The sequence below is a fragment of the Trifolium pratense genome, linkage group LG5 (genome assembly GCF_020283565.1).
Source record: "Trifolium pratense cultivar HEN17-A07 linkage group LG5, ARS_RC_1.1, whole genome shotgun sequence".
Lineage (NCBI taxonomy): Eukaryota > Viridiplantae > Streptophyta > Magnoliopsida > Fabales > Fabaceae > Trifolium > Trifolium pratense.
In genome coordinates, this window is record NC_060063.1 from 3,664,027 (window position 1) to 3,688,438 (window position 24,412).

A 24,412-nucleotide genomic window follows, 5' to 3' on the forward strand; every position below is an offset into this window, starting at 1 on the left:
GTTCGGGTAACATCAAGACCACCAATCCGTTTAATTACTGATAACGGAATGAGGTTAATGCTTGACCCTAGATCAATGAGAGCTTTTCCAACATTCACATTACCAATGGTAACCGGCAACGTGACTCTTCCCGGATCTTTTTCTTTTGTCGGAAGAGTGCGTTGAATGATAGCACTGCAGCTTGCATCTAACTGGATAACTTCATCATCATCAAACTTTCTCTTTTTTGTAAGAATCTCTTTCATAAACTTTGCATACGTCGGCATCTGCTCTAAGGCCTCGGCAAATGGAATGTTTATTTGCAATCTTTTGAATATGTCGAGAAACCTTGCATATTGTCTTTCCTTGTCTTTCTTTGATGGAGCATGTGGATATGGTAAGTGTTGAACAGGTGGATTTTTCTGAATACTTTTCTCTTCTCTTGCCTTTTGTTTCTTTTTCCTCTTCTCCTCACTTACTTCTCCCTCAAGCTCTTCTTCTTTTTCATTTTTTTCATTTTTTTGATTTTCAACTAAATCTCCCTCATTATTTTCTTCAACTCCCTTCTCACTTTCTTCTACTAAATCTCCCTCCTTTTCTTTCCTTGTCAACACCTCCTCTTCAGTGTTCAGATTGTCACCGATTCCCTTGCCTACCTCCTTACCACTTCGAGTTGTGACAGACTTACATTGCTCTTTTGGATTTGGTTCGGTATTTGCTGCAAATGATCCTCCTTGATTCTTGTTATTGGCCATTTCTCTTGCTATTTGACCAATCTGAGTTTCAAGATTTCTTAACACCGCATCATTCCCTCGTTGGTATGTCTGCATTTGTTGGTGTTGTTGTTGGTTATGCTTTGTCTGCATCTCCATGAACGATTTCAAAGTCTCTTCTAAGTTTGCTTGTTGAGACTGTTGTGGAGGTGGTTGACTGTAATTTTCATATTGTCTTTGCCTATTTGATGAACCAACATCTTGTCTCCAACCTTGGCCATAGTTTGAATTGTTACCTCTTTGATAGCCAGTATTTTGGTACTGACCTTGCCTTTGTTGAGCTCCCATGAAATTCACTTCCTCATTAGACGGAGGACAATGACCTGTAGGATGATCTCCGGTACACAATTCACACGCTGCAACCTGTTTAGCTTTAGTTGACACTTCTTGAAGAGTCATCAACTTTGACATTTGTTTAGATAACTCCTCCACTGTGTTGGTAAGAAGCTTATTTTGAGCCAAAACAGCATCTGACGGATCAAGTTCAAGAATCCCAGGCTTCCTTTGAGTTTTGCTGCGTTCACTTTGTCGATCACTAAGTGACATTTTCTCAATGATAGTCGTAGCATCTGCAGCACTTAATGATAAAAGAGAACCACCTGCTGTTGCATCTAAAAGGAGCTTTGAATCCTGCAAAAGACCATTTCTAAAAATATGAATTTGGGTTAGTTCGTCAAATCCATGATTAGGGCATTTACGCAGCATTGCTTTGTATCGATCCCATGCTTCACATAGAGTCTCATTGGAGCCTTGAGAAAACACCGCGATTGATGTCTTTGACTCCATGAATTTATGATGTGGAAAGAACCGATCAAGAAACTTCTCTTCCAAGGTATTCCAATTTGTCATAACTTGAGCTGGTAAATCAAGGTACCAATCTTTGGCCTTTCCTATCAATGAATGTGGAAACATTCTCATGAACACCGCTTCCTCCTCCGCTTCAGGAGCACCAAGTGAACCGGCAATTTCATAGAATTTGACCAAATGGTTGTACGGATCTTCATGTGACAAACCTGTAAAAGGGTTAGCATATAACAATTGCAAGAGTCCGGTTTTCATCTCCGTTTGTCTTGCACCTCTGGGAGGCCTTGCAAGATGAGCAAGTCTCCGTGGACTGTTGTGACATGGCCTTATACCGGCACCTTCGTTACGTGGTGGATCGTCAGCCATCTCTTCGGAGATTGAGGATGTTGAAGAAATAGAAGTTGAAGTTCCTTCTTGCAGCTTCTTTTGTTTGGCTAGTTGTTTTCTTTTCTTTCTTTGACTATTGTTTCTCCTTGTTGTTCTTTCGATTTCTGGATCAAAAAGTAAATTCTCTGCAGAAATCTTTCCTCGCATAAACAGGACAACAATCTAACCAGACAAGTTAGCGTGCACAAAGGATAATAAATAATAAAAAAGTACAAAATTGCTTAAAACGACAGAAATCATAATCAAACTTATCAATATCAAACGCCAGTCCCCGGCAACGGCGCCATTTGATGAAATACAAAAGCAAGTATTTTCGTTATATCGTATCCACAGAGACTAGTGTGATATCAAATGTTGATTTGCAATTTCCATGATTTTAAGTACGGGTTTTTGTAAGATTTGTTTTGAAAACATAAAAGTGCGATTGGATAAAAGGATTTAAACTTTCGGATAATAAAAAGTTGTCGGAACTAGATTCATTATTTTGTTAGCATGTATCAATCAACCTCACTATATATATTTCATTTACCAATCATTATTATCACATATCACACATCGAACGTATCCGTGTCCGGATTACGCCGTGAAATCTATTATATCTATCAACGTTCGATGTCTCGAATCATTAATCGACATAATAGCATTAAGATCTGATATTTGACGTGATTACTAAACTCGACATCTATGTCTAAACATTGAAGTTTAATAAGTGATTATCTTTTACTCTTGATTCAAACAATATATGTCTATGTTGTTCAAATCTTTTAGAAATAGACAATTAAAACAAGATAACACTTTATAATGATTGATAAAGAAAACACATATATTAAGATTAAAGTGACTACATGTTCACAAAATAACTACATCTAATCCCAACAACAAAGGAATTTAGCTAGACATGATAAAAGTAAACTTACAATAAAAAGGGATGAAGAACATCTCTTGATTTCTCAAGTACAATGATGAATCCACCTTCAAGAACTCTTAACACTAATGTTACTCGTATCTCTGAACTATTACAAAACTATCTATCTAAGAAAATGGCTTCTGAGCTCTATTTATAGATTTTCAGGACAGTGGAGTTCGCTAAGCGAAATGACGTTCGCTGAGCGAACTAGTTACTTAAGCAAGGGGTTTCTTGACACGTATCAAAAGGCTTGACTCATCACTTTGTTCGCTGATGCTCGCTATCTCTCGCTAACCAACCCTTCCTCCCGGGTTGTGCTCGCCATCTCTCGCTATCTTTCGCTGAGCGAACGTTTATTTTGCTGTTGCTCGCTGAATCTCGCTGAAGCTCGCCATGGACCCTTAACCCACTGGTTTAGTTCGCTGTAGCTCGCTATGGCTTCGCTGAGCGAAGGCTTCAAAACCTGCTTTTCTAGCCATTCCTAACAAAAAATGCCTTGGGATCAATTCCTCTTTGATTTAATGTTATATTTACACCAAAAGGGGTTTTAATCAAGATTTCTTCATAAAAGTATTGGTAAGTGCTCATAATTATCAAACATTATAACTAAAATTGGGCACTTATCAATTACTACCCTAAATATAACTTTGATATAAATTTTATTATTAATTGGGAATGTCCTTTTATATGTATCTTCTGGTTGAATTATTAATTTTATCAAACATTTCGATTGTATTATAAGCTATCAGTCAAATCATCGGTCATGCACTATTTTTATCAAATAAACATAACATTGGTCATTGTTGCCGGATTTAGGCAAAATTACACTAAAAATCTTTTATCTTATTTATGTGATAAAAGATGAACACATTTATAAAGATAAAAAATCCATGAAAAAAGAAAATAAAAGACGAATATATTAGGAATAAATACAATAAATAGTTATAATTTGCCTCTTTACCTCTTTAAACCTTTTATTAAAAAAGAAGAAATATAAAAAGAAACAAGAAGTTAGTTTATTTACTCCAAAGAGTAATGCTATGGTCACACCCATTAACACACTCTTTTTAACACACTATTTTTTATTGGTCCACATCATCACTTTATTTAAATCACTTACCTAATAACCTGTTGAGCCTGTAGAGAGAAAAAAAAAAACAAAAGAGAGACAGAGAATTTCTTGCTTTGTAATTCGCGTAACAAAAAATAATTTTTTTAGTTGAAACAAAAAAAAAGTCATTCTCAATCTTTGTGAGTTGTGACCGTCTCTATTAAACCCAGATCTGAGAATCAAAGAAAACTAATTGATTGTGCTGAACAACCAGAGAGATGCTGCTGCTTCTTTTCATATTTGGAGAGGATGGTACATTAAAAATGGGTTCTTTCTTTCATTGCATTCATTTATTCTTTCTTTCTCCAATCTCCTTCTCTCCATCATTAGCACAACCCCACAAATGGTTCTTTGACTTTCATCATTTCTTCATCTCTGCAACAACCTCATACAAATTTGACTTCGTCCCAAACTATATGTGTTTTGCTACTTCAACATCAAAACGATTTTTTGAAAAATTCGAATGCTATAATCTCTCCATAGTGAAAAGATCTAACAACCTTGTCGTCGCTTCCCACAATTTCAGCGAGCTTGATGATGAAGGAGGAACAGTGATTTTGGGGCGGTGAGGAAAAAGCTTAGTGGAGAGAGAAGACGAAGTTAATTAGAACACTATTTTTATATTTATTTTTAATAAAAAATAGCATAGCCGGTTGCAGGTAGATAGATGTTTTAACATGAATGACGTGGACCAATAGTTGGTCAAGTGTTCAAAAGCGTCTGTTAGAGCGAGTGTCGCTAGCAGTGCTCTTACTCCAAAACAGCAACCAAACAGAGCTAGCTGAATTTCCATATTTACCCTCAACAAAAGTCAAAATTACAATCAAGTCCATTTCTTGTCCAATTCATCTTCTTCCTCTGAACCCAATTCAAAACCACCATTGATGAATTCACTCACATCAAAATCTCCACAACAACACTATTAAACGCCGCGTTTCGATAATTTCAATTCAACAACAACAAGACAGTGAAACGCTGCGTTTTGACAATTTCAATTCAAAAAAAAAAATGAGGTCTTCTTATTCTTCTTCTTCTTCTTCGGGTGCGATCAACGTCGCTATGAGTGCTCAGAAGCTTGAAGTCGATAATCGGATTTCTCTTCGGTTCTATTATCGGATTGCTGATAATATACTTCGACAGGTTTGTTCAATTTATCTTATGTTGATTTTATTTTGGAATTTTCAGTTTTTGATGCTTTCTATTGAAATTAGGTATTTGGGGTTGTAATTGGATTTTCACTAGTTGATAAAAATCTATGCTTTGTTATAGGGTTTAGTTTAGGTTTTGGTTGATTTGAGAAATTTAAGTTCATCATATTTGATATATTGATGTTCAATAAGAATCAAGTATGTGATAGTTATTTCCAAAGAGCAGTTATATAGCGGGCTTATGTGGCGTTTTGATGAGTTTTTATTGGACGCCGTTTACAACTAATTTACATTGATGGTACATTGACGAACAATAAGAATCAAGTACGTGATAGTTATTTCTAAAGAGCTGTTACAAAGTGGACTTATGTGGCATTTTGATGAGATTTTATTGGATACTGTCAAACTTATTTACATCGATGGTGCACACCATTAAACTCGGTTTAATATCAGTTGGAGAATAATTATGATCAAAATTCAATGTATAAGGTATTTACCATTAGATAGTATTTTGTCGAGTATGACTCATGTCCACGGATAAGTGGGAAGTCGACTGGTAGAGTGAGTGGAGCTGAAAGTGCAATTAGCGTAGTTGAGATGTATGCACAATTAGCCGAATTATGTGATCGATCGTTTGTCTCTTGCATGCGTTTATTTATCTATTTACCAGTAGATAGTATTTCATGACTCATATTCTTCACGGATAAGTGGGAAGCCGCATGGTGGAGTCAAGAGTGAGTGGAGCTGAAAGTGCAATGAGCGTAGTGGAGATGTATGCACAATTCGCCGAATTATGTGATCGATCGTTTGTCTCTTGTATGCGTTTATTTATTTATTTACCAGTAGATAGTATTTCATGACTCATATTCTTCACGGATAAGTGGGAAGCCGCATGGTGGAGTCAAGAGTGAGTGGAGCTGAAAGTGCAATGAGCGTAGTGGAGATGTATGCACAATTAGCCAAATTATGTGATCGATCGTTTGTCTCTTGCATGCATTATTTATCTATTTACCAGTAGATAGTATTTTGTGACTCATATTCTTCACGGATAAGTGGGAAGCTGCATGGTGGAGTCAGGAGTGAGTGGAGCTGAAAGTGCAATGAGCGTAGTGGAGATGTATGCACAATTAGCCGAATTATGTGATCAATCGTTTGTCTTCTTGCGTGTGTTTATTTATCTATTTACGATCAGATAGTATTTTGTTGAGTATGACTCATTCACGGATAAGTGGGAAGTTGCTTGGTTGAGTGAGTGAGAAGCTGAAAGCACAATGAGCATAGTGGAGATGTATGTACAATTAGCCGAATTCTGTGATCAATCATCCGTCTTCTTGTGTTTGTTTATTTGTCTATTTACTTTTGAATCTGGTAGTGTTAGTTATATGAAAAATGACGTTCACAAATGTCAATCCACCTTTGCATTTTCCTTGCAATCATGTTAGGTTATGTACCATAATGCTGATGATCAAAGCTTTAGATTGTGGTTGCGGGTGTAGTTGCGAACATGATTATGTCATAGATTTGTAGTACTGTATTTGGTATTGCAGCAAATTACGGAGAAATGTGACCGATCATCGAAGTTTGTGGTTGCAGACCACACTTTAAAACTATGCGGATGATTAATTTATTCTTTATTTCTAGATATTTTGTGCTGCTACGACTGATTGTTGTTTGTGCTGATATTATATTTTTCTATTGCTGAATTGTATTCATGTCTATGTTGTTAATCTCGGATAGCGGCGTGTAGCGCCGAACCTCAAAAATGCTATTGCGGTGTAGCGGTTAGCGCTATAGCGGTATAGCGGTCATGTACAAATTAAACATAAATTCCAACAACATACATAAATACTAAAATAGGAAAATACACAAAATTAAAAGGACTTTCTTACTTAATAATTATACTAAATATTGTCATTTACCATCAAAATAGGTTCTAAATAAAGACTAATAACATTCCATGAAGTTCTAGAAGTACTCGAAATGACATCCCATTAAAATTCTAGAAGTACTCAAAATGACATACCATTAAAATTCTAGAAGTACTCAAAATGACATCCCATTAAAATAAAGCATAAGCAAGTTCTAAAAGTAGACAAAATAATGACAAGCCATTAATCTTTTGAAGCCCTTGAGACCACATCTGCTTCTGCCTCATCTTCACTTCTAAGCTCCACCACATTAAGGTTTGAGAAAGGAACAAACCTTGTAAGAAGAGGAGAAGAGCAGTTGATTTGGAGAAAGGAAACAGAGGAGTCGATTTGGTGAAGGAGATGTTGAAGGAGAAGAGGTGATTTGGTGAAGGAGTCCGTTGAAGGGGAGAAGAGCGTGATGTGAGAAAAGAAAGAAGAAACAACTCAAATAGAAAAGTAAATCACGTGTTGTGATGTGTTGGTAGCTTTTTGATGTGTAGAAAAGTGCAAAATACCCCTCACTTATGATTTATTTCCAAAATAAAGATTTTCATCAATTTTTTTTCCCTCCAAAACGCTAAAGCGGCCAAATAGCGCTACCAAAACGCTACACCACCGCTAACAAAACGTTATTTTCCTGCAAATAGCGGCCGCTATTTCCGCTTCTCTAAATAGCGGAAAGCAGTCTTATAGCATAGCAGAGAGGTGGTAAAACGCTATGCTATAGCGCTATAGCACGCTATAGCGCCGCTATTAACATCCTAGATTCATGTATGAGTTTAATTTATATACACTATTAGTGTAAAGTTATTTTACACATGCATCCAATAATATGTTGCCATATCATTTAATGTGTTAAAAATCACATGAGTTGTCATAGTTATTAATTGACTTGGCAACACATCATTGAAGTATGTACGTAATAACTTTACACTGATAGTGTATATAAAGTAAATTCTTCATATATTGTCATGTTTTAATTTCTTTTTATATCTGGTGACATTTATGTGGTCATGTTTACTTCTTTGGAAGATGAATTTATCTTTTAGTTGCCGTGTCTGACCCTTGGCTCCCATTATTGATTTTATCATTGCAGGCCGACATTTTTCGTGCAGAGAAGAACATTATTGACCTATATGTCATGCTTTTAAGATTTTCTAGGTAATGCAAGGTTGCCTGTATCACATTCCTTATTTGAATTGTAACATGTCTGGTTCATTTATTTAGTTTAATGTTGCCACATTTGCATTAAGGGTCCTGCCTTTTGTTTTGTTTTAGTTTGGCATCTGAGACAATACCGCGTCACCGGGAGTATAGATCATCTCCACAAAGCAAGAAACAATCATTGAAAAAGGTTGACTTTCAACTCTCATCTTTGAATGAGAATGTTTTTTTTATTAAATATTAGATTTGACCTGATTTTTCAAGTGCTTGCTGTAGGGATTGTTGATTTCTTTGAATGAACTGGAGACGTTGAAACCGTTGGTCCAGCAGAAGATCAATGAGCTTAACAGCAAAATTGCTCACCAACAAAATGGACGGGGAAATTTTCATTCAAATAATTCAGTGGATTTTTCTCCTGTGAGAAAGCAAACTTTGGCTAGTAATAATGGACAAATAAAGGTAAAATATGCAGGATAATTTGCTTTTGAAGGTTGTAGTTCACCAGTGATAATATTTCTATAAAATAAAATAACATCGATTCTGGTTGAATGCGTGCATATTTTTATTTTGTTTCTCTGCTCCACTTCAAAAGAAATTTCACATTTATACGGTATTGTATATTTGATCAGGCAGTCAGAGCAACTGCCAAGGAGTATGTTTACCAAGGATCAAGTGGCCAACAGTTCTCTTATGTCAGGCCTGTGGAAGAGCAAGTACGAAGACTGTAAGTATTGGACTCATAATTTATGTATAATTGTCCCCCTTATGTTTTTTTGAATAAAAATTGTCCCCCTTAGGTATTTGTATATATTATTGCAGTTTTAATCCTCACAGGAATTAAGTTAAACTTAAACTTCCTTTCATCTGTTTGGTTACTTTCTAATATCGTTTGAGGAAACTTCTGCATTTCAAAGTGGATAATTCTAGATGGTCTTGCTTGTTTATTGCACATTACTATGTTAATTTTAAAACAAACCTCAACCTAGTTAAGCGAGCAAGGATTCAACAATTAAAATATTTCCTTCCTATTCCAAGGTTATACCAGCCGGTTGAAGTGCAATATATCTTTATACCCATGGTAATTGTATAGAGTAGTGGAATATATTGGCTGACACACTGGAATTATAAGAAGCCAGTGGGTAAAATTTCCTGTTTTGAATTTGATGGAAAAACCTATGAAAAAGTCACGCCAACCAAAAAAATTATAAAAGGACAAAAGAAAAAAATTTAACCTTTGTAAATAGATAAAATAACCACAAACCAAGGAGTCAAGAATGTAAAAAAAAATGACTAAGTCATCAAGAACCCAGCTAGCAGCAACTCCATAGAGCAAAGTCCAATGGTAGTTTGGATTCTTAAAAAATTCTTTGGATATATCTAATTTTATCATTGGTAGCATTGCTTAGAAATTAAACAATTAGTCTATGCTGCTCTTCTGGGGGCATTTCACAAACTATTGTGTTGCTTCCATTTTTCGGATAAATATTGCTTGATTAATGGGTGGCTTCCATTTTTACTTACCTATTGTAGATCTCTAACTCTGCCACCTCCAAAATTGGAAACTCTCTCTAGACATTCTATCCTTGGTCCCAATGGGCTTAATGGGCAGTGGCGGCCACCTACTATTAATACAGGGGTATGCACTATGCTATTGTATCTATATATCTCAATTGTATTCTATTCAAAGATCATCCTGACTTTTCTCTATGGATGTAGGTCAGGTATCCAACTAACATAGATCTCTCTCCAGTTGAACTACCAAGGTAAGTTTATTTTCCGTCATGTATCCGTGAACTAGTTTATCTATTGATTTTATATATTAACTGCATCCATCCTATTGGGTTTTCTTTGTGAACATACAGCTTACGGCCTCCCTTAGAAGATGTATCTCTGAGTAATAAAGATAATAGCATTGCGGAACTCCATAAATTAGATTTAAATTCAATTCCTACCGATAGTGAAGACAGACAGCCCCAGCGGACTCAGGAATCTCCTTCTCTTATCTCTTTTGAAGCAACAGAAACCTCTGATCGAATAGAAGTTATCAGACAACCTTCTCCTCCACCCGTACTTGCTGAAGTGCAAGATTTGGTTCCTGCAGTGTCACCTCACATTAATGAGGGAGGATGTAAGACAGAGATTCCATCATCTGACAGTTGTGTTCATGCCGAGTCTCCTCTGCAACTGCATATTGTAAGTCAATAACATTTTCTTACCGTCTTTGATGTATTGTTCTTTTTGGTTAACATTCCTGGGGAGGCATATATCGAAGTTCGTGTTTGGTGTTTATTTTTCCTCTAATATACTTGCAATTTTTAGAAAACATTGAATGTCGAATAAACTTTTCTTCTTTCTATATACAGTCAACTGCTTTGATGGAAGACTTTATGAAACTTGCCAAGTCAAATACTAAGAAAAATTTGGAGACTTGCGGTGTCCTTGCTGGTTTGCTTGTAAGTGTTGTTTATAGTTTTTTGTCTTTAAGTACAGCAACGTGCAAAGGTAGAAAATTGATTGTTATTTTTTACAACACACCTGATTTGCAGAAAAACAGAAAATTTTATATTACTGCTCTAATAATCCCCAAGCAGGAATCAACCTCAGATTCTGTAAGAATTCCTTCATTATATATCTTTTTGTGAATATGCATTACTTATTCTGCAAACATAAAACTTATTCATCATTTTTCTTCCTGAACAGTGTCAGACTACAAATGAAGAGGAAATATTTGATGTGCAGGATAAACGATCACTTTTTCCCCTAGGGTGGATCCATGTGAGTTTTCAAGTTTTTTGTTTGGAGGAAACTTATATGATTTCTTTCTTTCTATTTCCTAACTTTCAAAAATATATATGAAAAATAATGTAATGCAGAATATATTTTCTCATTTTGGGACTGTAGTTTGCTTCTTGTAAATATAGTGTTTACTGTTTATCTGAACTCCTTATTTTTCCCTTTACACAAGTTACATTGTTGTTAACAGTAACACTGAAATATGTTGTTCTTAATTGCCAGACACATCCTACTCAATCTTGTTTCATGTCATCAATTGATCTACACACACATTACTCATATCAGGTTAGTTCATAATTTTTGTTGGATTATTTTGATGAGTATTTTGAGACAGATTTATGTTGTTGTTTATGAGGGAATGGTGAAAGAGAGGCCTCAGAACTACTAATGATGGAACATGTTACTTATAGATCTAATTTCTTGTTCTATTTTATGGATTTGAATTATTGCAAAAGTCAGTTTTTATCTTTATTTACTGAATTATTGAATATTATATTTCATAATTCATATAGAACATTATCTTTTTTTTACTCTAGAGTTTTTAATCAAACTCTTAGTGTCTTACATATTGGTAATTTGGCAACATTCTTTCCTTCATTTTTCTACCAAAGAAAGTTCTATTCTGCCATATTGATTTCTTATGCAAATTCTCATCTTTTTAGATTATGCTGCCAGAATCTGTTGCAATAGTCATGGCGCCGACAGATAGTTCAAAGTAAGAGGTCACATATTAGATGTATTTTGATGCATGGATAATAATTAATAACAAAGAAAACATCTCCATATGATCTCTTAAATGGACGAGTAAAGATCCATCTGTCCCTGAGAAAATATATAGCTTCCAATTTCGTTACGCAGACAAAAGAAGTCTGCAAGTAGTCACTTAAATTTAGTAAATCAGGACACATTAGTCCCTAACAAAAAAAATTAACACTCAAAATAGTCTCTGTCTGAGAGACTAATATGTTCGGATTTGTGTTTCTGAGGGACTATTTGTAGACTTCTTTTTAAAGAACTAAATTTGGTGCCAAATTTTCTCTCCGGGATTAGAACGCTTTTGGATATAGTAACATTCTCGCATTTACATTCTAAGAAATTACTGACTTTTGGATATTCTTTCATAATAATTTCAATAATTTTTGTCTATAGAGAATAAGTTTATGTTGTTTGCCGTATTCATGAAATTTCCCTTTCCTACTTTGAAATTACATTTGTGAATTTACATACGCAGAAACCATGGCATTTTTCGGCTGACAACCCCTGGGGGAATGTCTGTTATCAAACAATGTGATCAACGCGGCTTTCATCAACATAACCAGCCTCCAGATGGTGGTCTTATTTACGACACATGTACAGATGTTTACATGAACCCAAATTTAAAATTCGATGTCATCGATCTTCGATGATAATAAGAGTTTATATACATGCACCCTTTCATTGTGTATATATATAGACCATGATTTGTATTTTCTCCTATATATAGTTTTTAATTTTACAGCCTGTGACAATAAATCATGTCTGGCTGTATTTGTAAAAAAAAATGAAGAAATATTGCTTGTTGTAATGGCTATTCATTCTTTGGATAACCACTTTAACTATTCACTGGTGCACTGCATGCACAGCCATTTCCTGCAATTTTACAGATGAAGAAACAGAGTATTTTGTTTACAAACATCCTCCTTATTGAATCACTTTCTCAATAAGTTCCTTTCCAAATTCACAGTATTATTGTGTATCACCCACCAGAGCTTCTTTTCTAGTGAAATTGAGGCCCCCCGTCCATGACTTGGGAAAGAACAACAGATATCATCAAGTTTAAGAACATTGATAATCTTGAAAATGTAGCTGAATTAGTGACTTATAAGTATATGTTCATGTCTAATCAAATCAAATATGGGAGAGATTCTTAACCAACGGTTTTTATATTTTTTTTGGTTTCACCACCAGTTTAATCTGGTTAGGGGGTCAGTTCAGGCATCAAGTGGTTCCAGCCCCCTCCGATCACAGTTGCGGGGGATCGAATCGCAACAGTTTTTAGATAGGCAAATCTTAATTGATTATTATATATGTTTTTTTCTGAAGAAGCCAAAATGAAATATATTAACACAAACAGCCTCCTCAGCACAAGACGTATCAAGGTAGACTAAAAAAGTTTACAATAGAGTACTCGATTCTAAGGCTTGCTTGAATCACCAACCTCTTGATGCGGAGTGATTCAATTTCCTTTCTTTCCTAAGTAAATTTTTAAATACATTAAGTTGTATCTTTATGTTATTCAAATGAGGGATAAATACAAACTACATAACATAGCACACAAGCATCTAATCTCATCCTAAATTTTATAGGCTTACCAATCACATACACTCATAGGCTTCTATAATTTGTATCATATTTTCAAACATTATGATTTTAGTTTGTTAATTTGTAGGCTTTGTTTTCTCATAACTCTGTAGCAGATAGCGCTAACAAATTCTACTGTAATTGTAGAAAGTGTCTCAGATGTTAAAAAATAGTGGTGATGCCCATCTAAATAATACTCGGCGTTTGAAATAACGAGCAAAATTATAACTAAGCGCTTAAAGTAAATTATGCAATCATTATATTCTTGCATTCAATACTTACCCAATCAAATTACATGCAACAAAGAGAATGGTTTTTATTATAAATAGTTGAATTTTTTTTTTTTTTTTTGGCTCTCTACAAAATTTCAGCAAGTTTTGCTCCCTGAAACTTTTGGTCCATGCTTTTTATCGTGTGTGTGCTGCGATAAAGAATTATCAAAAACATCATATATTGAGTTTTTCTTTGAGAGAGAGAGAGAGAGAGAGGGGGGGGGGGGGGGGGGGGGGGGGGTGTTTTTATGTATTTCATGGTTTGCTACCATGCTCAAGATATTGATTCCATATTGTCGTCTATGATCAAATCACCGTAACAAGAAAAACTACAAGTATACAATACTAACTCAATAAACATAGAGTCATAGACCATTCAAATTATATTATGTTGGTTTTGATGGATTTCATAACCGACAATGTTTGTATGTATTTGAGAAGTAATGTATGGAGCTCGAAAGGGCATATGAGCACATATAAATACATGTATCATCATTGGCATCGACATACATAACCAAAATAACAATCCATACTAGATTAAAACCGGCTTGTAAGGTGAGGACTTTATAAATACTTATTCAGGTCATCTCGCAATCGATGTGAGACTTCTTAACACTATCCATTATCACAAAACATTGAATTTTACAAAAAAAATCTCTTCTAAAATAACCAAAAATTCAAAGGAAACAATTTCACTAAATCTCTAAATAAACATTCAATAATTGGAATATCTCCAAGCAATATAATTAACATACGAAACTGGACAGAAGAATAGAATACCTTGAACAAAAAAAAAAAAACTTATATTATGATGTGTTTGTTAATAAAAGATTTTTACTGTTTAAAAAAAATTAAGGGTATTGTTGGTATTATGAAAAGTCTACCCCAAAAATTTTTGTATCCTCTTTATATTGTGAAAGGAGGATCAATATAATATAAACTTTTAATACAACGGTAAATTTTATAAAATTTATATCGGTTAAAATATTATTGATAGATGTAACATTTGGTGTCAATTGATATGAAGAAAATTGATGAAGTCTCCCCTCTCTCCCCTCTCCCTTTGGTACTCTCTTGTAGAGTAATGATTAAGTCTTAGACTTAATCTTCTTCTATCTTTTCCTTAATGATTCTTTTGTACTAAGGACACCAATTCTAATTGCAGATTCAATTTTCTTCTGTTTTTTTGGAGTTGAGTTTTGAGTTGTAGGATTGGATTTTGATGCTGCATTAGAGTTTGTTTCCTTTTGTATTTACTTTTGTCAAAGTGTTGCTGCGGATTTTGTTTCATAAAGGAAGGAAGTGCTTAATTTCAATGTCAAAGCATATGTACCAAAGAATAAAGAAAATTGCATAATTAAACTTTGCACACAAATTGCATAATTGAGTGGGTGTTATGGCTGTATGGCTCATTTTATTGAATAATTGATGTATCTGTTATATATATATATATATATATATATATATATATATATATCAGTTAATGAAGAAAAATGAAGAAAGAAAATAAAAATATAATGTGAGTAGGCGAGAGAGAAAGTTGTCAATTAAATGTTGTCCAAAGATAAACCGTGCTACCATATTTGTTTTAAGAGAGAGAGGGGTGTAGATTGCCGCTGCTCTAAAGCAAAAAAGACATAATTTTCTTGGTTCGTCTTCTTGTTCATCCATTTGATAGGGGTGATTTAGAGAGAGAAAAAGACCTAAATCACCCCTCTTGATTGTTTTTTAATTACATTTTTACTCAAATAAGTGATTTTCACATATTCTTGAGTTTGTTTGAGTTTTTCATCTTTGTGATTTATTTGTCCAGTGTTGTTTAACGTCCCGTCTTTGTACGGTGTTTGTTTTGTTCAGATTTGCAGATTTGCTTCGATCCAGATCCAATACAGATTCAATGACTTTAGCATCTTCAACGTTGCAGATCCGGAGACATGACTATTCCGGACACTTGTATCTCGTCATATCAATTGTAGGCTTAAAGATAAAGTCGTTTATGCTATTAACTCGGATGTTGTGGGCTTGTTCGCATATTCATCATTTTTAGTTTTTAGCGATTTTGAATATGTAATGATTTTGATTGATGTAATATCTACATATTTGAATGAATGAATATCGTTGTTTTTGTTTGTCAAAAAAAAAAAAAGATAAACCTTGCTACCAACAATAAAAAACACGTTAAAGTTTGATTGTAACATAAAGATGAAGCTGAGGATTGAAACGACTTAAATGCATTAGTATCTCTTTCTGATTAGAATTGGTATTGAAAAAGAAGGACTGAGAGGGTGAGAGCAGTTTGTTTTTGTGTTGCAAAACTAATTTTCAACTTAACTAGAAAGAAACTTGAATATGCTTGAATGGAGACCATGATATCTCAAAATTAAGATATAGAGAAGAAAGTGTAGATAATATTATTCATGCTTTATTTCATTTCGCATCATCTTAAAGTGCAAAACTAACAAGGTACCTGAAATTAGAAAAATTAAAAGAAAATTTATTTAGTGGATTATCACATGAACTAAATAAGGACTCATGGAATATCTAGTAGCGCGTTGTGTATTCTTTTAATTTGGGTTTGATAATTATATAATCTTTGGAGCTTTATAATTATTGTCATTCACAAAAACCTTTACGACACCTCATTCTTACAGGACGTTTGCCATACGAGGAGAAGGCCTTATATGGACAATCACGATCAGTAATACAACTCACGGGACCTGTAATGTAAAAAGAGAAAAAACAATTTTATTAAAATGGGATAAAATATTGGGTAAGAAATAAAGAGATGGAAATTTGAAAAGAAGATAAAATGGTTTACCACGGCGTTGGCTTTGCGTTGAAACAATAAATAGGGAAAGAACAATCATCATAAAATTAACAAACCTGAAAATTTTATTCATATTTTCTACTTTTTGTATGTATTAAACCAAAAAAAAAAAATAGAATTTTATTTTATCACTTTTTGATTTATCAAACTCATATTCTGATTACATCAATTAAATACTGGTTTTAGTACTTATGGAGTTGTAATAAAAAGACTTCCAATTTTTTTATAATTCTTAGATGTCTCTTTAGTACAACAATGTGTTAATTTGCCCCTTTAACACCTTTAGTATGAGGTCAAGTACAAATTTACAAATCAAAAGAATTCATTCTTAATTTTTTAACAAATTTTCTTTAGTTTATAACTATTCACGATAGAAAAGTAAAAGGGAAAGGGTGATGACGGCAAACTCAAAATTTTCTTACTACAATGGTAGTGGTAGATTAATTGAGGGTTATACTATAAATAAGCAAGTGATTGGGCTCGAGAGTTTAATGAGTTGTTTTTAATGACAATTCGTTAAGGAGAACTCAAATTCAATTTATAGAAGAAATAATTTTTAATAAACTACTTATTTTCAAATTCCCTTCTCAAAAAATTGGAAGTTATTCTTAAAAAAAAGCAACTATAATTTAGGTTAATTGTGGCCATTCTATGATTTAAAAAAAAATTAAATTGCAACCCCATATCTTTTATAAACTTGTGATTTTGGCCACTTAACTTTCACAATAGTACTTTTGACCCCTAACTTTAGCCCATTTTGAAAAGGATTGTCCGTCACTGATTTTTACCAAGTCTCAATGCACCTATGACAAGTGACTCAATTGTCACGTCAGCATATTTTGCCACATATGTTGACGTGACATGTGAGTCATTTCCATGTGGCAAGACATGCTGATGTGACATGTGGGTCACTTGTCACATGTGGGTTGACTTGGTAAGGGGTCAAAATCGCAAGTTTATAAAAATTTCAAAAGTGCTATTTTTAAAATTAAGGGACCAAATCAAAAAATTGTGAAAATTAAAGGGTCAAAAGTGTAATTTAACCTTAAGAAAATGCTTTGAATCTCATTTTGTCTAACACATAAAACTTTTGTACATGCAATAATATATATTTTGGCGATTTCAAATTTAAGTTACTCAAATTATCATAATGGAATTAATGATATATGAAATAATTTTCATTGGTAAACTACTCCCCCGGTCTTTAATATTAGAGAGAGTTTGTTTTTTAGATTCATAGAATGTTTAATGTATTTGGTCTATTTTCTAGACCAAATACATCAATCATTCAAATAATCTAAAATGTTAACTTTTTCTTATATCAAGGACAGGAGGCAGTATTTTATATACAAGTAAACAACTACAGGGTCTCACACAAGTAGTTAGTGTGTGAATATTGTAAACTTTGTGATACAGAATTCGATTCTTGCCGATAAAAAAAATACTCCCTTCGACCTTGATTATAAGCAATACTCTCTTCCTAGTTTTATTGAAAATAGATAAACAAGCATCTTAAGAGGGCACCACCACTTAGATAATTGAGTTATTCCATGGAAGCCTATATGAAACTTCATTATATATTTTCATTTGTTTTGGGTCCACTAAAGCAACCACAGCCAAGTCTCCATACTGCATTATCAATTATATGTAACATATGTAATAGATCTCCCTCTAAAGTCTAAAGTGTAACATATTTCTAATTATAGGTTATAGTTTTGGTTACACTTTTTATTGCAACAAATTATAACCACTTTTATGGTAATGCTAATTGTGGATTGGTATAGGTGGCGTTGTGGGGCACATAAAAAATTTGAGGGGTAGGGTCTTATGTTGTGGCAACTATTGAGCATCTCAAATAAGAAGTTAAGAACATTTTTGTCATCAAGGTTTTGAGCTTATTCATTTTGAGAAATTGCTCACATGGCTAGTTGGCACAAATGGTTTATCTTTATTGGTTAAAAGAAGAAACAATAGTTATCAATTGAAAAATTTGGGTCCATCCTTAAAATATGACCCCTACGTCCCATGCTATGTAATGCTATATGCCCATCAGGGCCCAAATCAAAATTGTCTAGGGTTCTCTTCTCATCTCTATTAAATTGTCTTATACCTAATATATATTCATAATCATGATTTTAAATGGGGGATTGCGGTTATACTACAAACTTTTATATTATGAAAAAATGTAATTGATATTACCCACTACTAGAAAACAGGTTTTTAGAGTATGTATTTAGCGTCGGACCCCGACACCGACGCTACTAGCTATCTCAAAATCTTTTATATTGCGACTGCAACTATGGTTGTAGATCGTAAATTAAAATTATGATCATAACCTCAATTAGGGACTATAAATGAAATGCATACACATGCAAGGATATTAGACACGACATAGACATATAAACACGGTGAATTGAGGTTCGATATTTATATATATCCGTGATCATATGAAACGCTTTGTTGAAATATTATAATTTTTCTATGATAACGATTCTCATTAAAAGATACTAAGAGATATCATATACAATTTGAATTGAGCACCTCACTTCTTCAAAAAAAAGAAATAATATCCAAAAAGGTGAATTATTGTACTATGTCTTTCATCTTTCACTCACCTATACTATTATAATGTTAAAAACATCTAATCAATATTTACTCCTTAGTTGATCATCATTATTAAAATAAAAATTGAAACTTTTGATACCAGTTGTGTCCCTCATCTTTAGTCAAATGCAAGTGTCGGCTTGTTAGACACTCAGACACGCCTTCAACATGAAGTGTTGGTGTCAGATAAGAAGACTTCAATATTTTCAAGTTAATGCATCTTGTCATTCTCATATTATTTCAGCATCTTAACTACAACCCAATGTGTGACAAGCATTAGTAAGATACTTGAAGATGATACACAAACATATATACTTTAACATGGTATTGAGTATACTAATTAACACCAAAAAAGTTATACTTTTAGCTGAGTTGATCATTGTCAACTTTATCACATTGTAAAATTAATTATATCTAGAAAATATTGTACCTAATTAAGATTAGCATGGCAAATTAATTATAACATATTTGCAAAACTTAGTGCTTGTTGAATATGACAGAATTGGCTGGTAGGTTAGAAGTTATTTTCATTGGATTGCAACAGTTTCTCAATTATAAGCCATTCTAGAAGATACAAATTAATAAAAATTTGTTTGTTTCTATTTCCATTTGAATTCAATTGAGTCCATGTTTCAATAATCACAAACAAATTTTTCTTGACTTTCAAAAGATAATAAAAATACTTATATTGCCTTAAAATAATGAAACGAGAAATAAGAGAGGGGAAATTAGGACTATTCTATACAGTGAGTCATTTAATCAATATAATGAATGCTATTAAAAATTATGTGAATTAGACTTTTCAACACACTTTTTAAAAGTAGATCAAACAATCTCAACTCATTTTGAGATGATTTTGCCACTTTGCTATCTCAATATCAATCTACATGATTATATTCTTGTTTGTTAGTTAGATTCTCCAGCAGAGATTAGTTATCGATAAACTCGATTGATGCTTTGCAATAACATGGTTACCAAAAAAAGGTTCTTATACATCAATAAGACAAAATTTATGATGAAAGATCAAAGTACTAATGAAATAAGTATTGTTTAAATTAGACTTAACTACATATTTGGTTCCTTACGTTTATTTTATGTTTCAATTTGGTCCCTTACGTTTAAAAAGTATCAATTTGGTCCCTTACGTTTATTTTAGGTTTCAAGTTAGTTATTTCCGTTAGTTTTGTCTCTAACACCGTTTGGACAATACACGTGTCAGTGTGTCCAAGTGTCACGTGTCGGTCCACATATGCAAATTGGCTGCCACATCTGACAAAATTGACGGAAAGGACTAATTTTTGAAACCTAAAACAAACGTAAGGGAGCAAATTGATACTTTTTAAACATAAGGGACCAAATTAAAACCTAAAATAAACGTAAGGGACCAAATGTATAGTTAAGCATTTAAATTATAAATAAGACAATGTACCCTTACGGCCCTACCTTAAATATATCTATATATAAATATGATATGATGTGGGAAAAGGACAAGAGACTTAATCATAGTGGTTAGGATGATAATCCTAAAATTAGATATCTTATAGAGCAAGTTTTGTAGCCTACCTATTTTAAAGACGAAAAATTCCACACATTATTCCTTGAATTCAGCATAATTAGATTGTAAATGCAGTCACTAATTTCCTCTAATCAAGAAATCACTTTTACTCACTTTATGTACATAAATAACATTTTCTCTTTTTAAATGACACATTCTTTTGTTTCTACTCTCCAACAATAATACACAAAATTCTATCATGTTTCTTTTTTAAAAAAGAAAAGAACTTTAAATTTCCTTGAAACTTGAATAAACCATTTTCTTACATATTCTTTCTGTTTCCTTTGTCAAAAATAACTTCATATTTTCAACATTTAAAGCCATTTGCTTTTCTATTTGTCTTTGCATCTTGAAAATCAACATTGATCAATTCTAATTCTTTCATTGAAGTTATGTGCTCCGAAACAAGTACTCCGCCGCGTCTCTCTTTCTCTCACAATCTCTCTGAATTTCAACTACAAAATGATGTTACTTGCATAGAAAAATTGTTGTTAGACTCAAATTCTGATTTTGAGTTTAACACAAGCAACATCTTTGAATTTGAATCATCTTCAGCTGATGAACTTTTCTCTAATGGAATAATTCTTCCAAAAAAACACACCCCTTTTGTGAAATCTAATCATACAAAACTTCCTCCGCGTCCATCGGCTTCAAATGTTGACAAAATGAAGAAAGAAATGGATCAAAAGTGGATCTTGGCCCAATCCGGAACAGACACCATCAGAGAGCTTTTGGACGTGAGTTCTAATAACGAGAAAAAATCGCATGCCAAGTCTTTTTGGGGGTTTAGTAGAAGCAAAAGTCTTAATTGTGAAACAAAGAAGAATTTGAGTTTTTCTTCACCTCTTTTCAATAGAAGCAACTCAACGGGTTCGGCGAAAAAAACAAGTTCAAATAAGCAAACATCATCAACATCGGCTAAATCATCATCGTCATCGTCATCATATTCATGTTCTTCTAGCTTAAATTTGCATCCTATGCAAAAATCTAATTCAGGTAAGAGTTATGGAGGATCTTATGGAAATGGTAATTGGATTAGTCCTGTCTTAAATGTACCAACTCCTTGTGTTTCAAAGGGAAGTGCAAATTTCTTTAGGTTTGGATCATTTTTAAGTGTTGGAAAGAAGAGTAAGAAGTGATTTTATTCATATGCATATGCTATAGACATTTTTAAGTGTTGTTATTGTAATTATTATTTTTGTTTTGATCAATGAAGTTAATTATATTAGATTGTTCTGAATATATCATGTATTTATCTTGGTTCAATTTGTTATCATTTCATAGAGGTTAACTAGCATAGTAATGGGCTCTGATAAATAGTAAATTATGCACTTATAGAGGTGCTTATGTATAAGTTAATTTTATAAAAAAAATAATATAATGGTTTTGCCATTTCATTTGAAATTTTGTCTATCAACAAAAAAATAAATATATAGTCAATTTATTTATTTTTTGATAAATAAAGTCAAATTATTTTCATATAAGTTATAAGTTGTTTTTATAAGATGTGCTGAAGAGCTTATGAAGATAAGTGGAAAACAATTTATGAACATATCATAAGTTGTTTATATAAGCTCTTAAACAACCTCACAAGTGCTTATGTAAGTAGATAAGCTCAAATAAATTCATGCAAACATGCTCCTAGTCAATGAAGTAGTAAATCATGGGCCTTATTATACTATATCATGGTCTTGGGAGATAGAAAAATGGATTCCCATATTGCCGTCCTATCTACTTTTCGCGCGTGTTACACGTTTCCATTTTTACCCTCCTCTATTCATGATTGCTTTGTTTTCAAACAATTACCCCTTCATTTCTTTAGTTGTTAAACTTTGACAAATTATGTTTGACATGAGCAAGATCAAAGTAAATTAAGTAATGCTTAAGTTCCACTAATGCACTTTAGTTATATTTCCACACGGTTTTAGAAATTATGTATCTTTTACTGTTGTAAGTTGTAACTTCTAAGTCAAGAATCTTCTTTTTGTTATTAATTTTTATTATAAGATGAACAATATTCATTCTTTATCATATTTGAACTTATTCATTCTTTATCATATTTGAACTTAATAATTATTCATAATTATTCATTCTTTATCATACTTTGGTTTATCTTACTAGAATATATGATCTATGATCTGTGTTCCCTTGTGCTATAATATATTCCCTTATGGAGGGTGCCTTTTATAAGATGAATATTATTATTTTTTAATAGAATTAAACTTTTTCCCCTGTTGTGCCCAAAAAAAAATAAAAAATTAACCCTGTAAAATTTGATCTTGACCTCAACAAAAATTTATTCTTTTTTAGTATCTAACGATGACAAATTTTGATTAGAAAAGACTAAAGAGAAATTATACAAAACACACGATTTTTTTCAGTTTAATTAATGTAGGAATTAAAGACAAATAAATATTCACAAATTCTAACTCAATAAGTAGAAATGTCGAAAAATTGTCATACGCCATGACCGAAGTTCAAATTTCAGTCCATCCACTTAGTGTGTGTGTGTGTGAGTTTTCAATTGTTTGTCATTTCGTCTACCTACTAAAATAAAAAGAAAAGAGGAATAAATATTTCATAAAAATAATAAAAAATCAATTTAATGGGAGCAAAATATATGTTCCGTCTGTCCTTGTAAGCATAGCTCAATTGGTAGGGTTATTGCATTTTATATGCAGAGCCGAAGTTCGAATCCGGGATCTTCTATTTATTCACTTTAAGAGGTGAATTTCTAGCCATTAGGCTACTAGCAAAAAAAACAATATTTATGTTTAGTTCATCCTTTACTATTCTATAATAAAGAACATTTTCTATTTACTTATTCTTTTAGCAACACTTTTCGTTTACTTATTTGAATTTATTGACATTTTTTATAATATATGGAGTTCGAATTTAGCTCTCCAAAAATTAGCAACATAATTGATCAAGTTGGATTTTTTTTAGGTACATTTCAAAGGATTTTGAAGTCAATGTAATGAGGTAACTCTTAATTTTATCAACTAATCCTAAATAATTGAGAGCTATTTTTTTTAGGGGTTAAATAGTTTAGTCACTAGAAATTTTAAAAATATAGAGGATTTTTCTAGAAATTCCAATTTTAATGTGGATAAATGAGGTGGTCGGAGTTTGAACCCCAGCACCCTGCATAACGAGGGAAAAAAAGAAACGGCGCGCAACATTATTAACCGTGTAATGCAATAGTTTTGGAAAAAAAAATGTTCAATAGTAATGGTCTAATGGATAATATAAATCAATTGGGTAAATGGATTCATAGCGGTCAGCCATGGTGCAGTCAGGCTGCAATCAACTGCTCTGAACCGTTTGATGAAAATCGGACGGCTCAGATCTTAGTGTAGTTTTAGTTTTATAAGATATAAATATTTTAACTTTAACTCTGAACCGTCCGATTACAAATCGGACGGCTGTGATTTATCGACTGCATGCCGTCACAGTCATTGACTGCACCCGATCCATAGTGTGACGTATAAGTACAAGAATCATGATTCTTAATTGAACACAACCTGTTATTTGGAGTTAGGAGATTGTTACTTTATTTTATAGCTTTTCAAGAAACCTATTTTGGGAAACTCAAAGCAAATACTAGTACTAGGACAATCAAATGCTTGCTCAAGATATTTAACATGTCTCAAAGTTACTTTCTATGTAACACCCAAAACAAACGCAACACCAGACACCGACAATAAAACATCAAAATTGGTAATAATTTGAGAAAATATAATTAGTGAATGTAACCATATGTGTTCATCTCGTGTCAGAGTCGAACGTCATACACACCTTCAATCTAAAGTGTTGATGCTACATAGCAAGTCCATAT

General features: G+C 32.9%; 2 protein-coding genes and 1 long non-coding RNA gene across 4 annotated transcripts; 2 read left to right on the top strand and 1 right to left on the bottom strand.

Moving 5' to 3' along the window:
• Positions 1-3,994: 3,994 nt before the first annotated feature.
• Positions 3,995-12,611, top strand: LOC123887339 (AMSH-like ubiquitin thioesterase 1). Of its 2 annotated transcripts, XM_045936642.1 has the most exons (14): positions 3,995-5,101; positions 8,116-8,180; positions 8,298-8,373; positions 8,460-8,642; positions 8,813-8,907; positions 9,714-9,819; positions 9,900-9,946; positions 10,046-10,376; positions 10,547-10,636; positions 10,730-10,792; positions 10,884-10,958; positions 11,199-11,261; positions 11,639-11,691; positions 12,208-12,611. In XM_045936642.1, exons 1-14 carry the CDS (start codon positions 4,970-4,972, stop codon positions 12,380-12,382), a joined length of 1,554 nt encoding a protein of 517 aa, XP_045792598.1. In that variant the 5' UTR covers positions 3,995-4,969; the 3' UTR covers positions 12,383-12,611. The 2 variants fall into 2 exon arrangements, with proteins under 2 accessions (XP_045792598.1, XP_045792599.1); XM_045936643.1 differs by lacking the exon at positions 11,639-11,691.
• Positions 12,612-15,976: 3,365 nt separating this feature from the next.
• LOC123887341 lies at positions 15,977-16,948 on the bottom strand. The gene is made up of 2 exons (XR_006801431.1): positions 16,407-16,948; positions 15,977-16,305 (listed from the first exon to the last, which is right to left on the bottom strand). It is a non-coding gene; the product is annotated as an uncharacterized LOC123887341 (long non-coding RNA).
• A 3,670-nt stretch (positions 16,949-20,618) lies between these two features.
• LOC123887342 (secreted 45 kDa protein-like) lies at positions 20,619-21,802 on the top strand. Its single transcript, XM_045936644.1, has one exon. It carries the CDS (start codon positions 20,967-20,969, stop codon positions 21,711-21,713), a length of 747 nt encoding a protein of 248 aa, XP_045792600.1. The 5' UTR covers positions 20,619-20,966; the 3' UTR covers positions 21,714-21,802.
• Positions 21,803-24,412: the final 2,610 nt, after the last annotated feature.